Source organism: Anser anser (genome assembly GCF_964211835.1).
Source record: "Anser anser genome assembly, chromosome: 24".
NCBI lineage: Eukaryota > Metazoa > Chordata > Aves > Anseriformes > Anatidae > Anser > Anser anser.
This window is the reverse complement of record NC_139745.1, coordinates 5,644,631-5,660,695: the sequence shown is the minus strand read 5'-3', so window position 1 is coordinate 5,660,695 and position 16,065 is coordinate 5,644,631. Positions and strand designations below refer to the sequence as shown.

At 49.2% G+C, this 16,065-nt stretch overlaps 1 protein-coding gene across 1 annotated transcript in view; it reads left to right on the top strand.

Annotated features, from left to right (window-relative positions):
• Positions 1–2,985: 2,985 nt before the first annotated feature.
• AGO3 (argonaute RISC catalytic component 3) overlaps positions 2,986–16,065 on the top strand; it is a 29,885-nt gene continuing 16,805 nt past the window's right edge. The window contains exons 1-3 of the mRNA XM_083810445.1: positions 2,986–3,195; positions 10,928–11,099; positions 15,308–15,428. Coding sequence (XP_083666571.1) covers positions 3,177–3,195; positions 10,928–11,099; positions 15,308–15,428 — 312 coding nt within the window. The 5' untranslated portion in view covers positions 2,986–3,176. The remainder of the gene's footprint in view (positions 3,196–10,927; positions 11,100–15,307; positions 15,429–16,065) is intronic.

The window sequence follows — 16,065 nt, the reverse complement described above, 5'->3', positions numbered from 1 at the left end:
GCTTCCTGCGCGGCTTGTTTCGTGCTCGGAGGGTTATAAAAAGCCCACTGGCTCCGAGATGCTTTAAGGGCAGATTTCAGACTCCTTTTGGATTGGGGTTAAGCTTTGATCCCCGTGTTTCTGTACCTTGTAATACGTTACATTTCCCAGCTTTAGAGTTCCTTGCAAACTCCACAGTCCTCTGCAAACCCATGCCAATAGCTCAGGATTCTGTCTTGGGGTACAAAACTGGAGGCTGTTTGCCATCCACTGAATCCTGTGGATTAGTTTGGGCTCTACCTTGCAAGCACGTATTGACATACCTTTAGACGCTGAATTATTTAGCAGTTGAGCTGTAACTGTGGATTTTTGAATAATGCTTAGTGATTTTAAGGAGGGACTTGCTAATGGCATGCACATACTCAGCTAATTTAATTAAACTGTTAGCATGCAGAACGTATTACACTGAACTGAGGATCTCTACAGATTCTGCACACCTTCTGCTCCTTTTAAGGTAATATCATTTAAAATATATATATATACATATATATCAGAAAAATCTTTTGCAGCTTCAGGGGGACTGTATGTGAGAAAGAGAGGTGTAACAGAAAATTGTGCCTTGTGAAGCTGGGTCTGAAGTCCTGGAAAACAGATCGGACTCCTTGGTTTCAAATGTTAGGTCGGCATTTGAGCCCCAGCCCTCGGTTCTGATTACAGTGTCCTAAGCTGCAGCACCAGAAGTGCTCGCATACCTCTGAGGTACCCGCGTTCTGTGGAGATGTCTGCCCTGGGTATATCTGCTTGATCTTGGTGATCACGTTTCCCCTTCCCTCTCAGGATTACAATTAAGGAAATATTCTAGTAGCTTACTTTTAATTTCCATGTTTTTAGAATCTTTACAACGTAACTTCTCTGATAACTAAATTTATGCTTTTAAGGCTAGTTTGGTTAGCAGTCCCTGGAACAGGAGTTCTTAATAATGTATGTGAAGCCTGGATCTTGAATCTGAAGCTTCTACTCTGCTGCTCCGACGGTGCAGTTCCCCTGCTGCTACCTCCGCAGCTGCGTAGCTGGGAAATGCCCCTCACCAGCAGGAAAGCTGACATCCTTCCTCCAGAACAAGCAGCAGGTTCAAAGATGCTTGGATAGCTTCACTATACTTCTCTTATTCATGTACGTTTCTTATCAAAGAAGTATTTTGGGGAAGAGAAAATAGAGGTAAGGGTGCCACAGCCTGACCCCACGCTGGAACTGGTACGTCTGAGTCACTTTGCCGCACGCACACAATTGTTTTGCTTGTTTTACCCTCTGCATTTCTTCTGGTGACAGTTTGTGTACCAAATCTATAACAAAGCGGTACTAAACATTGTTAAAAACACTGCCAAAAACTGAGGAGAGGGCAGGCGTACGCTCTGAATTTATGCAGATCTAGTGAATCATAGCCTTTATTCTCCTCAGCCCGAGCTACTTAGTCTCATAGCTCCTCTGCAAACTGGAAAAACAAACACAAGCCCGATGTCAATCCTTTGGTTGTTATGGGGATGTCGAAGGATAACGTGTGTTTATCAGGTGTTAGTTTTTAGACAGTTGACTGTGCACTTGTAAGATGTCTTTACATGTCACTCCCCGAGAAAGAAGGCTGCGTGAAAGGCTCGTGGGACAGCTGCCCGTCCCCACGTGTACCCTGCAGCTGCCTTTAACCGTGCCTACAGAGCAGTTTCGTGCCTCGTCCTTTGCGTTTGGGCACTGCTGCAGCTTTGCAGGCCCCTTCCAGGCCACTTTTGTGCATTCCTGAATTTTTCAGCCCGGAGGACGAAGCCCGGCTGTTGTGGCTGTCCTGGCAGTGTGGACGGAACGTGCTGGAGTCCGCAGAGCTCCGGCCCAGGCTGTTCCACATTCCGCACATGGGAAGTGCTCGCAGTGTGCGGTGTTCTTGGGGGTAACGAAGGATGAGGCTTAGTCCTTTAATGTTCATTTAGTGAGGATTAAAGAGAAACAGAATCACAGCATGGCTGAGGCTGGAAGGGGCCTCCTGAGATCAGCTGGTCCAAACCCCCTGCTCAAGCAGCGTCACCCAGAGCACGTTACATAGGATGGCATCCAGGTGAGTTTGGAATATCTCCAGAGAAGGAGACCCCACAGCCCCTCTGGGCAACCCGTCCCAGTGCTGTCACCCGAACCGTAAAGAAGTTCTCCCTCAGATGGCGACGAAACCTCCTGAGGTTTGACTTATGCCCATTACCCCTTGCCCTATCACTGCCCACTGCTAAGGACCTCTCCAAAAACGTTGAGATTACTGGCCCCATCCTCTCCACCTGGTCTCCTCAATAGGAGGAATACTTATGACCTGTGGAGAGGCTGGTGGGATGGAGGTTTGTAGGATGGAAGTTTGTAGGACGGAGGTTGGTGGGATGGAGGCTGGTGGGATGGAGGCTGGTGGGATGGAGGTTTGTAGGATGGAGGTTTGTAGGACAAAGGTTGGTGGGATGGAGGTTGGTACGATGGAGGATGGAGGTACGTTTGTAGGACGGAGGCTGGTGGCACCCCCGTCCCTCTCTCCTCCATGCCCAAAGGAACTGATGTGGAACCCGTTCGGCCCCGGGCTGCACCCCCTGAGGCACCGAAGCCCCTCGAGCGGCTGCGGGGGGGCTCGCAGGGTGCAGGAGGGACAACGGGGAGAGACGGAGCCGCCTCAGGGGACAACGGGGGGAGAAACGGAGCCGCCTCAGGGCCCCTCAGGGGACAACGAGGGGAGACGGGGCCGCCTCAGGGCCCCTCAGCCCCCCCCCGGCCCCATCCCGCCGTCGCCTAGCAACCGCCCCCTCCTCCCCCGCCACTTCCGCCCCCCCCGCCAGGAAGGGGCCGAGCGTTAGAGGCGGGACTTCCGGCGGCGGGGGCGCGCGGGGCCGAGCGGAGCCGAGCGGCGGCGGCGGCGGCGAGAGGCGCGAGCCCGGGGGGCTGCGGGGGCGGCCACGCAACTTCCGGCGGGGCGGGGCCGGGCGGGGCCGGGCGGGGGGGGCCGGGCCGCGGCCTGCGGCCTCCGCCGAGCGGGTGGGCCTCCGCCGGGAGGGGACGGGACGGGACGGGACGGGAGGCCGGGCCTCCGCCGCCGGGCCGCCGCTGCTGCCGCCGCCGCCCAGCACCGCCCCGGGGCCTCCCGAGCCCGCAGCCCCCAGCGGCTGCGCCCAGCTCCATGCATGGAAATCGGCAGCGCAGGTGAGGGGCCGTGAGGGGGGGGGCACCGGGCTTGAGGAGGGCGGAACCGGGCCCTGAGGGGGGTACCGGGCCCGTTGGGGGGGCAGTGGGGACCCCCCCCCCGTAGCCCCCCGGTGGTTTCGGGGCACCCGGGGGGGCCCTGAGGGGGGGGCACCGGGCCCGGTGGGGGGGATCTGGGCCCGGTGTGGGGCACCGGGCCCGGTGCGGGGGGCAGTGCGGACCCCCCCCGGTACCCCCCCGGTGGTTTCGGGACGTTTCGTAACGGGCCGGCCCCGTGGCAGTGCGGCCGCCTTGCATAACGCCGTGCTGTGCCGGGGAGCTGGGCTTCGGGCGGCACCGGGGGGGGGAGGGGGGGGGGGGGGTCACCGGGCACACCGACGTGAGGCGGCTCCCGGTGGTGGCTGCGCCCCAAAACCCCGAGGCTCCCCGCACCCCGAGGCTCCCCGCGCGGAGCCGTGGCGGTTTGGTACGTGACGGTGGATCCCGGAGAGCCTTCCGCCTCCTCCCTCACCCGCCGGGCCTTCTACCACGAGAAACCCCCCACCCGTAGCATCCCCAAAGTGCTTGAAACGCGCCCGAAGCACCTGCCGCCCGCCTCTGAAACGTGCTCGGCAGGACTCCCGCCTCGCTTTATCAGCAGCCTTCGTCTCCCCGTGCCGGGGCGGCTCGAGGAGAGCTTGGCTCTGGGCTGCGTTCGCTCGGCGCCGCGTGAGGCAGCGGGTGGCAAAGGGCACGTCGGCAGCCGCGCCGAGCGCCGTGCCCCTCGCGCCGACGGGAGCCCCGGCTGCCGAAAACGCGGCTGTGGGGCTGAAGCTGGCTGAGCAGGACGTGTGTGTTTCCGTCCCTTCGGGTGGAGGTGGCTTTGGTGCTTAGGCAGAGGTTTGAATTGAGGATGGATTTGGCCCAGAGAAGCTTGCCGCCCGAGCTGCGTCCTCGCTTAATGAGCTTGGGTGATGGGATTGGAACCAACTGGGGAAGGCGCAGGGTGTTAGCAGTCCTGCGGCATTCAGGTGCTGTGCTAATGATCTGTGTGTGTTAAGTAAACTTTAATGATAACCTGGTATAATTCGACTCATCTCAAGATACGGGTTTGCCAGAGTAGCGCACAGATGTCTCATTTTTTTCTTTCCTATGAGCTTCCCTTTTGGAAGGCTGCAACGTGCTGGATTTTAGCAAAGCGCTGCCGTCGTGAGGCAGCGCTCCTGGTGAGGTTAGTCCGCGGAGCGTTGTGTTCAGCACGAGGGACGTTTCTCTCCGTGTCTGCTCCGTAACGAGGAAAAGGTTTTGTGCTTTGTTAATGTCTGAGGGAACCTTCTGGCCACCAGACCCCGGCGTTGGCGCAGGAGGACACAAACCGTGCGTGGCTGAGCACGTAAGGGTTGAAGCTCTGTCTCCTGAAGGAGAAAGCCACTGAGATGTTGTGCCCTCTGTGTGTGGAGGGAAGGTAAGCGGTGTCTCCGACACAAAGTTGGGAAGCACAGGGCTGTGAGTATTCCTGGAGTAAGGATGGAAGCCAGCGTGGTGTAGGTGAAGCGGTGCTGTGGGCAGCTTCCTGTCTGTGTGGTGATCTTAGCCTCTGAAATCTGGAAAGTGTGCCTCTTCCAGACTAAATAATGCTGAAACGTGGCTTACAGCAGGGGGAGGCTGCGGCTGCAGCTGCTCAGGGTGCACTTTGTGGTGAAATCAAGTAAACGGTGGAGTAGCAGCAACAAACTTGGCTGTGGAAAGGTGAAGGGAAGTGAAAACAGCTCTGAGAGAGCTGGAATTGGGTGTCGGGCATCGCGCTTCCAGCAGAGGAGCGTTGTGAACCTCCCCAAGGCAGGCGTGTGCGGTGCGCCCCTGCTGCCATGGCATCGCCGGCGCTCTGTGGCATAACGAGCCCGAGGACTCGAGCACTGCCTCCCTCTCCGCTTACACTTCGTTACTCCTTCCTCCGAAGTTCAAAGCTTTTTGTGTTAAACGTGCCGTCGTTCTGGTGACGCCGCTCCGGTACGTTTCCAGTGAAGCACTACGGACGTCTTCCATCGCCTGGTGGCTTTCCTCTCCCAACTTTGGGCAGACCCAGTTCTGAGAACTGGGTGTTTTCTCTCTGCGTGAAGCCTGGCGACTTGGGAGGACCATTAAAAGCTGCATGTTTGTGGGTGGAGTAGAGCGGAGAAGGGGAATGAATCATAAGTGCCTTCAAAAGTTACTCTTCCCCAGAACAGCGCGCATGTGATGTGAGTTAGAGTGGAACCTCGCCTCGGTGGAATTGCAGGGGAAGCTGTTTGAATCAGAGCACGAGCTCCATAAATCGCTCCTTCCTCGGTGGTTTAACTGTCAGGGTACTTCTTGAGCTAATTTCCCAGATAAATTAAAACAAAACAAACAAAAAAAACGACGACAGGACTATAAGGCTTGTGTGCTTTTCAACACATCCGGTACGCGTTGAAGCAACGTGCTAATCAAACAGCGATCTCCCACTCGCCCCAGCCGGTTCCTGCAGCGAAGAATTGAGAGGCAGCGCCTACCTGGGGCGCTCAGGGGAGCCTCAAAGCTCAGCCATCGTCCGAAAACTCGTGTCGGATCCGTAGGGAGAAGTAGCAGGCAGCAGGGTGGCTTGCCAAGTGATCGGAGATCTCGATAACTGAAGTCATTTTTCTTCTGCATTAGAATAGGTTGTATAACCCAGCTGTCATGGAAAGCATTCACCTCTTAATTAAAGAAAGGGTTATTCTTGGATACAAACCGGTTTGGTTCTTAATGTTCTTCAGGCACAGCTTCTCGGTGCTTTGTACCGCGGTGCGTTTTTGTGAAAACGGTGAGATTAGTCATTAATTTATTGCTTTTAATTTTGCTCGCACGCGAAACTTCTAAGGGGTGTTAAGTAATTTTAGCGTTACGTTTCAAGAAGTTCTGCTCGGTGACTGTTAAAACGTATTTTTATTTTCTGGTAGCACGGTTCTAAATTTGGCCGTATCCCACGTGCCTCAGATCTGCCGCGCTGCTCTCAGATATTCTTCAGGCAGAAAACCGGAGAAAGGGAGCTGCGTGCGGCTCAAACCTGAGCCCAAGGTGGCAGGCCGGTGGACAGCGCGTTTCTCCTGCTCGGTAATAGCAGTTTGAAGTTAGGGACTGTGCCGTTTTCAAAACAGCGAGTAGGAAACCGGGAAGACAAAACCCCGGCACCTTTGGCGGGGGTCCTCGCGCTCTCCCTCCTCCTCCAGCCCGTCGCTGATAACACACGGCACAGATCAGCTGCTTTTTGGAGCTAGACGCTCTCTGCCCTTAGATTTTATTATTTTATTTTTTAGCAGGAATTTATAAGCATTTGTTATCTCGTAAATGCTTCCAGAACACCTCGCTGTGTCTTCTGTACCCGTGCTGTGCTAGAGCAAGTCAGCGCAATGCTGGCTGTCTGTGCGCTTGGCTATCGCTGCGAGTGGCGTCAAAACGTTGGCTTTTGATGAGTTTGAACACGACTTATTAGATGAGGCCGTTAAAAGAAAAAAGTGGAGCCTGAATTGCGAGCAGGAATGCTTAGAAAACGTGGATTGCGTTACTCATAAATAATGTAATGCCACCCAGAGAGGTTGCTGCTGCAGAAATACGGCAATTCATGACTTCTGGCATAAGTAAGGAGCCTGGTTATTGAAACCAACGTTTAAATATAATCTTCCCTATCTATTTTTTTTAATTTAGAATTAACTCATTTCTTGCTGGTGACTGGATTTTCTCTGAGCTCCATGGGTTGGGCCTCTGAGTCCATACAGAAGCTGGGGGCCTCTGAAAGGGAACTTCTTTTTTTTTTTTTTCCTCCCCTCTCCATCCTTTCTCCTCTCTTTAGAGAGCTTTCTGCAGCGTGCAGGCTCCGGCCGGGGGATGAGGTCTGTGAGACAAGTCTGCCTCGTGTTCCTGAGCTGGAGTTTCAATCATCTTTTCCCCGTTAAGTCCCCTATCCTGGTTTTTAAGACCGGGTGGTCACCCATTCAATTAGAGATTTAGAACAGCTTTACACACACACAAATCTATTCAGTAGTCATCTGTTAATAGTTTTTAATTTTGTAATGCTGAAGCCCACCGTAGGAAAAGGCATAATTTCTTGCTGGAGGCTTGGCGCTGATTTTCGTTCCTTGCAGAAAGCATCACGTAAGGAGATCTGCATTTTCTATTAGCATCCTGCTAGAAATCGGGGCTTTGCTTCCTGCTTTGACACCGCCTCGCCTTCCAAAAGCTTCGGTTTTCCCCGGAACGGTTTTATGGGAAGAGTTGGGAGGTTTCTGTGCCTGCGCTTTCAGTTCAGGCGTTATTGTGCCTGGGTCCCCGTCTGGTTGCCGGATTCAAACTGTGTTTTGGGTGCGAGCCAGACGGGGTCTGAGCCGCGAGCTGTGCCGCCACAGCAAACACCGTAGGGTTTCGTTGTTTGGTCTTTGCAGTAAATCTGTACTTCTGCAGAAGGGACTGTCGTGATTCAGATCCTGCCCAAGCCATCGGGGTACTTCCACGTTGCTCTGGCACGTGGTCTGATTTCGGAGGGAGTTTCCAAGCTGTGGATCCGAATCCCAACAACCACAAACTTCGGAGGTTTGCAAGTTCAGCTGGGGTCAACGCTGCCGAGGTGCCGGCGCCTCCGCCTGGACCGAACTTGTGTCTGAGCCAGAGACCCTGGTCTTAACGTCACTCCAGGCTTCAGCTCTTTGAGAAGTAGTATTGGTGTGAGTTGGTTTGTTTTTTTTTTGGCGTTTCATGAATAATACTTGCTCCGTTTTAGCCATTTTTTGCTTTTTGGTGAATTGATACTGGTACGGGTGGCGGTGGCGGTGGGGGACGGGTCCCGGCAGGCTCCGCTGCTGCCTCTTCCCGAGCCTTCGCTTGTGGGAGGTCTTCCAGCGTTGAAGGATGCTCATAAATAATGCCTCCAACGAATGCCGCGAACAGCGATTTATAAATCGATATGCCCTCGGGTCCTGAGGAGAGTCTCATTTTCTGGTCTGCGTTCTTACCCACGTGGAGGCTTAGTTAAACGTTTCCTCTGCAGCCCGTCCCCCTGTGTTCTCTGAGGGACCGCGTGCTCCGAAGGTTCACGGTACCCAGTGGCAGCTCTTGTGTCTGCTGGAGGCTTGTGTCTGCTGGAGGCTTCCTCCCTCGCTGGGGAAAAGCCTCCCAGGAATCCATCCGAGGCTCCGGGTGCAGTTTGGGCGTTGGTCCTTCCGTGCTCTGCAGCGGTGGGTCACCGCTTTTTGTTGCTTCCTTCCATCCGCAACCTGTTCTGTGAACTGAGTACCGATCTGGCGTCCCAAATGGACCTGGTCTGTGTTCTTTCATGGACTTTTAAGAGCACGCTAGGAACGCGTTCACGTTTGGTGTTGCAGCAGCAGGGTAGCAATAGGCGAACCTTGTGCTGGGGCAGAAAAAACCTCTGCCCTCGTCCTCCGCCGCGCCGCAGCAGTGCCATCGCGGGGGTTTTTCAGACTTTGCGTTCCTATGGCTGGGCGGCTCCTGAACGTAGCCCTTGTGGGCGTGCTCAGCGTGCGGTAGGGTAACACCGCAGCTCACGGTTTTGGTTTACCTGGCCAGTGCCTGGGAGCATCCTCCGGTGTTTGGGCACTTGCTTCGTGGGGCTTGGTTCATGGGTTCGAAGGCAGCGCCGCGTGGCCTTTCAGTGTGTTTTGGAAGCGGGGTGTTTTTGAGGGGGTTCTGGCACGTTTGGGCAGCCGCTGCAGAGCGGAATTACCATTTACTCCTGTTTCTAGCGGGCTTGCCCAAGGGAGCCTTCGCACCACACAGAAATGACAGCAAAAATCAGCTGAACGCCCCAAAACGGTTCACAAATGACGTGCAGACCTGCACCGTTTATTTATCACCCCCTTGATTCGATTCCTCTGGGCCACAACCCGGCCCTGGCCGCTTCCAGGCGCACCCTGCCTGACGTCGGTAACCAAATACCGCTCCCCTCTTCCAGGGTTTTGCTCTTGTGCAGACAAACGCTCGGATTTTGTTCGTGTGAGCGAGGGGTGAACAGCGGGGTAGCGTTCCCTGCCCCAGCAGCACCCGCAGGGGGGAGACGGGGCAGCCGGGATCACGGCATCCTTTTTAACCTTATCTGTATTGTCTTTGCATTTCCTACGGTTATAAACTACGGCGTGCATGATCTCGTAATAATAAAATCAGTGATCGAGTCGTTTGTGTCACTCAGATGTTTCGTAGCAACTCTTCGCGTATGCTTACATCCAGAAAACATTTCGGGAGTAAATCGTAGGGCTGCCTCTACTCGTGTCATCGTCCCAAAATGAAGGAAGAGTTTAAGAGAACAGATGCCTGGAACAAGTTTGGCATAAGCGTAGTCTGTGAGGGTGTTTTAAACGATGCCTCTTGTTTTGTTTTTGTTTTATCTTAGGGCTCAACGCCAACCCACCCAGAATTTTTTGGTAGGTTTCTGGGTAGAGCCAGACAAATGTTACGGTGGAACTCGGCTTTGATGTTCGCCTATTCTCAGTACGCAGCCTCAAGATAATGCAGCTTTTTCCAGGAATGGTGGAGATTAATCAAAAGACAAATACGATGTTTTTACCAGCACTTGACATTTCGACTCTTCTATGAAAATGAGTGGGCAGGAATTGCTGTCTGCGTCACTGAGTAGGAGTGGAGGGGAGAACTTTTAACTGATCTGATCGAATGCTCAGTAAATCATGACATTTGTGGGATGAGTAATTTTAAAACTGGAAGCAACTTGGACTACAAAGCCTGTTGTTTTTGTTGTTTCCTGAATGGAAAGAGGTATTTTGAAGGGGCGATACCAGCAGAGATTCTTGAATGCGGACCGTGTTTACTACTGCGATGGGGTGTGTAAGCCGTGAGTAACCGGGATCTGGAGCTGAGGATTCCTGCCTGAATGGCACAAACGAAATGGCACGGATAACCGGGTGGGAATGGAACACGTTACCAGCTAGATGCGTTTAGGTAACTTTTGAAATACACATCTCTTATTCCGGATTTTGATGGTTTCTCTGAGCACCTGTGGGTGTTCTTTTCTGAAGTCTAAGTGAGGAAGGGTTTTATGGTCCTAGCGTCTTAATCGGAGTCTGTCGCCTTCTGGCCGGTCACGTTTATCAGTGGAGTTGCACAGGAAGTAATGGTTTTTGTTCTTCGTCCGTTTTCAGCCAGCACAGTTCAAGAATAATGTCTTCGCAAGCTATGCGCACAACGACAGTAAAAGTTTGTCACAAACAGCACGAGTCCAGAGCTGCAGTTTTGTTGTTACGCGGGTGTTCAGAAAAAGGCATGTGAAAACTGGTGGTTTAATGCCAGGCTGACTTTCCCCAATAATAGTGTTACGAGGAAAAGCACACGTTTTTGTTGGTTTAGGACATTTCCTGATCTTATTCATGCTAATCACATCAGCTAAAACCGATCAGTAAGAAAGCAATCTAGTTGTGAGTGGAGGGGCATGGAGGGGAACAGGACAAGCGTTAGCTTGGAACTTAACGTGTTAGCGTGCCGTTTGGTAAGGCCCGTCTGCCCTTCTTCAAACGCGCTAGCTCTGATGCCTGCCTGGCCCTGCGTGAGTTGGTTCAGGGAATTAAAACTGAAAAAGAAAGTATGTTAGTAAGTCTCGGTGGGAGACCAGTACACGTACCTGCAAATGCAAGGAGCCTTCTGTATTTTTAGCTTCCGAAATGCGAGCAGGTGGTACCCCTGCAGCACAGCGTTTTGTGGTGCCTATCTCCTGATCTGTCGTTTTTCTCTTTTGCAGGACCCGTCGGGGCACAGCCCCTGCTCATGGTGCCCAGACGTCCTGGCTATGGCACCATGGGCAAACCCATTAAACTGCTGGCCAACTGCTTCCAAGTTGAAATCCCAAAGATTGATGTCTACCTCTATGAGGTGGATATCAAACCAGATAAGTGTCCTCGGAGGGTGAACAGGTAAGAAGGTGAACTTTGTCTCCTAAAGTATTCTTGTGCTGACATTTTTAAGCAGAGGGACCTACGGAACTAAATGCAGCCTGCGTAGCTTGAAGTCTGAGCATCCATAGAGCAGGTGAGAGCTGCGTTCTGCTACGCTGTGTGTGAGTTCTCACAGCTCTCTGTGAGATGGGTGCAGAACCTGCTCCAAGGTCTTTTAGTTGGGTTGTGTGCTATGAAGTGGGCCAGCAGGTAGTGGTCACAGTACTTTGTGACTGGTTTGGTGGCAATCTCTATTCCTCAGGGCACCAAAAATACGGTGTTACTATAGGCTGTGACTCTTTTTAGTAGAAATACTGGCTGCTAAATCATTTCCATTAGCAGATATCTACTCCTATGGACGTTTTTGTTTTTGGTTGATACAGAGGTGCATTGATTAATTCCCAAATTTAATTCACACGGATGCTGTGATCGGAAGCTGGTGTCCGAAAGCCACCTCTGTAGGTGTGGGAGGAGACAGAAATCAGCTGGAAAGCTTCCCTTAGGAGCAGTGGTATGAAAGCGCTGCAAGCAAACTAGTTTTCCCCTTGTAATAGATATTTCATGGAATTAGCGTTGTTTTTGAAATGAACGGGCTTGGTTTGAGCTCCACCTGTGTCCTCTCTGTTAGAGCGTTTTGTACAGTGCATTGTACCTCATCTTGTTTTCACGGCTGCTGAGTCTTAGGTCGATTAAATCCCTTCCTACTCTCCTGTATTTCTGGATTGCTGGTTAGATGGAGAGAATATTTCCATGCTCTGGATCCCCATTCATTTGGTGATCCAACAAATAGCCCATTTTGGGTTCTTGATTCTTCAGCGTTATCAGACTGCTTGTATAGCTTTTTATACGTGGCCTTGGTATATTTTGTCATAAACTTTACAAATTTTGGTAGCCAAAGAAACCCCTTTGGAAAGTGCTTTAAATTGAAAGTCTGATATTGTAGCTATAATTTTTTTTAAAGATGACAACCTTTTGTATCTCCTGTATTTCTTCTCTGCATTAAATGATGTTTTAGGAGGAGTTACTTCTTAGTTTCTTGTGAAATCCATTTTGTCAGTTAGAAAGTTTAGCACAGCTGAGAAGCAATCTTTTCCTCTTTCATCTGTGAAACCCTGGATGTATTGCTGGTGCCTGATTCTGGCTGGCGATTTTTCCCCCTGCTAGTTGAAAGCTGCAGTTATAAAGGCTATATGAATGCCTACATCAAATAAGAATTAAAAGGAAACTAATAAATTGCTAAAATTGGGATATAATATTCCTGTGTGAATTAATATTTAATATAATCTCACTGTTATGAAAAGTTAATTTACTGTATTGTTAAATGAAGAATGCTTGTGAAACCATGGGCACAGGAATACAAAGAGATTATAAACTGCTCTAAACTGACTTACTGTTTTGTATGACTTTCAGATAAATGCCATTTCATTTAAATCTATTGACTAAAAAGTCTTTTTTGGAAGGAAATGTGGGATTAAAATAGACTAAAGGAAGCCTTAAATCAAAGCTATCGGAACTCTGATCACTCATGCAGTCAGGGTCTGTGATTCTCTGTGTAGTAAGGTTTTTCTTTAAAAGTGGGAAAAAAACTACAGATGTTTGAAAATAGTGAACTTGAGATAGGTTGTTTTAAGATAGCAGCTAAGCTTGATTTTTTTTAATTTTTGAAAAGTTAAATATTTCCCTTTCATGGTCCTGCTTGGAGGGTAATTTCAAGCTTGCTTCCAGAATTAAATCTGTTTATCAAAGCTTGTCTTAGTTGGTTATGCTTTAGATAAATGCTGTGCCTTCTGAAACTTTCAGCTTTTGTGGAGAGAGGCAAAAGTATTTAGTCTGTAAAGTAGTTCAGCGTGAAATTGTAGACATTTTTGCGTACTAACAATGATTTCCTGAAGGCTGTTAGCAGCTGATACACCTTTGCATACCCTTTGTCTCAGGTTATCTGTAACATTGCTTCTGACTTTTTTAGGTTAGTGAGTGCTCGTTGCTTCTCAGAAGTGCTGTTTACAGGTTGGAAATAATTTTCAGTGCTTTTTGAATGAGGTTTCTCATCAGTTGAGCTAAGAAGGCCAACTGAACACAGGCTACCTAAGAAATTGCTTTAATAGTCACATTTAATAGTCAAATAGACTTAATTTGTCTTAATGTCTTAATGTGATAGCAAGCAGTACGTAAAATATGACTCCTAATATAATCTGTAGTTTAAGATCTGAAAGCTGAGGGTAAGTTTTCCATGCATATTGTTTTATTTTTTTTTTCCCCCAACTAGGGAACCATGAAATTGGTTATTTAAAACTATTCCTACTTTACCAACTTTAATGCAAGTAACAATGTAGGAGATGTTAGTTAAAAACTGCAAGAGCTCGGATAAATGAGCCCAGTAAAAGAATATGGTATCTGCAGAGTAAGTGCCTCTGAGAGTGCTGTGGGTTATGCAGAGAAGAATGGCTTTTGTTAGTCTAAATTGAAATCAGCGTGCTGGACTATACATCCTTTGAAGAATTTTCTTAGAAATACATTTTTCCCTTTCTCTCCATGCTGTGACAATTACTGCTGAGAAGTCAGTGGGTTTCCATAGGCTCAGCTCCTGAAATAGTTTCTGACTGACATCTTGGCTGCTTGGATTGGGAATAAATAGGTTTTTAAGTCTAATTTTTGAAGATTTTGCTGAACAGCTGCTGCTTTTAAAATTCACCTCCACCTTTGCTAGTTTTAACCTGTATGGAGGCTTTAAAAACTCGAGTTTCTCTTGTGTTTCCTTTTCCCTTTCCTTGGCAGTGATGTTCTTCACCACTGTTTCCGCTGTGTCGTAAACTGGAAAGCGGAAGGCAGTAACGCCTTGCCTTGAAGCTGTCAGTCTGTGCGAGAGCAGGAGACGGCTCTGGCATGAGTTTTGGTTCCCAGAGCCTCTTCCTTGTCCCTCCTGCTCCGTTCCTGGTCCCTAATGTGCATCCGTCTGCATTTATCATGGGTTGTGTGATGGAGCTGGCGCTTACAGAGAGCTGCTGCCGCACGTGTAGCTTCGTGCGTAAGGGAGCGCGGTGCCAGAGCACTTGGGGATTTGGGGGCAGAAGGACTTGTGCCAGAGCACAACCGAGTGCTAAGTAGACACGTTAAAGTGGCTTTGGTATGCTCTGCGTTTTGCCGGTGGAAGGACTTGGATGCTGAGGCTTCAAGTGAGTTTCCCTTCGCCTTCTCCAAGTCCCCAGTGAAAGTGCTGCTCTCACCCTGCTTGAAGAGGAAGCTGGCGTTGGTTGTCTGAGTATTTTAGGCTAATATTGCCGGGTCAGGAAATGGTATGAGTAAGCTTCTGCATTGCAAACGTGCTAGTTAGTGTATGCTTAAGAAGGAAAATGTTTAATTTCTGTAAAATAAGGGAACTATGACACATCAAGATAGCTTGCAGTGGGACTGAAACACAAAGAATCCCCAAAGAGTTCAAAATGTGGAGGCATGTTTCAGTCGGAGGTATTGCAAAACTCTCTTTGCACCTGATGTATCTACTACTTGTATCGAGAGGACTTCTTTAATATGAGATGAAATTTTTTTTTCAAGTGTAAGTTCAGTGCTTGTGTCTCTTTACAACAGGTTCCTGTTTTCTTATTGCCATCAGCTCACAGTAAAGTAGGAGAATCTAACTATGCAAATTTCATCTTTACTTGATTTTATTGTAAAATCTTAGATCGTTAATGACAAGACTTTTATTAGGCCACCTCATCTTTATATAAAACGTCGGCAGAATTCAAAGCTCCTGTTAGCTGAAGAGCAGATGTGTGTTACTGGGTACAGGGTACAGTTCATCTGCACAGCTTCCGTGGGCTGGCATTGCTCTGTACCGGGTTTTCATAATAGCTTGTGGGTTTCTTCCGAGGGAAGTGCATCCTTGCTTTGTATATAAAGGTTATGGAAAGGCCTCAGTCATTTCTGGTACTTTCTGAAATGTTTTTAGCAAAATTACTTTCTGGTACTTGAGCATTTGCACTGATTGCGATTTTATTTTGTAGCGTTTTTCTGTTATCTTAGTTGCAGCGTGCGAAGCGCTTTTTGGGAATATCGGTGGGTGTTGTATAATCGCCTCGAGCGGTGTGTTTATTGAAACTGCCTCAGCAAAACACAGTGTGTGTGGGAGCCGGTTCCAGCATGAAACTTCTCTGAAAACATTTTCAATGTGTAAATATCAACTTTTCTAGGGAGGTGGTGGACTCAATGGTGCAGCATTTTAAAGTGACAATATTTGGGGACCGTAGACCAGTTTATGATGGGAAAAGAAGCCTTTATACAGCCAATCCACTTCCTGTGGCCACTACTGGGGTAAGATAACTGGAAAAACAATGGTACTTGTAACAGCTGCTTAGAAAAGCAAAAGAAACGAGCCCAACTTCTAATATTACTGAATACAGAAACTATTTTAAGGTATCTGTGCTGAAATAGTCCTTTTAATGCAATTTCTGTAAATTTCAATATATGTAAATGTATTACATTATATATAATGTGTCATAGTTGCATTCAGAACCTCCCCTAGAATTTAGTCACCTCTTTCTACAGCGTAATCTATTAAATAGAGTTTTACAGACTGTAATACAGCTTACTGTGAAGTACTGTTAATAAATTAAACTGCAGTTTCTTGGGAATGAAGAGTTTTCTAATTCAAGATGACAGTTCCGTGAACCACATCTACAGTTCCCTTTATTTTGTGCATTGAATTATGTACTCCATCAAATGTGTGATATCCTAATTATCTCGGTTTTTGAGTCTCTGGCCCATTTGTGGGAAGGAGTGAAAATACCTGTCCATCGATCAAAACGAATGGAGTCCTGGTGTGTGTTGTTAAAAGCAGATCCTGAGATCTGTCCTTTTGCAGGGACAGCAAAAATAATGAAGTATTCAGTTTAAGTCAAGAATTCTACATCTGAATTTTTTTTTTGTATCTTAAGGATGTTTGGTGCAT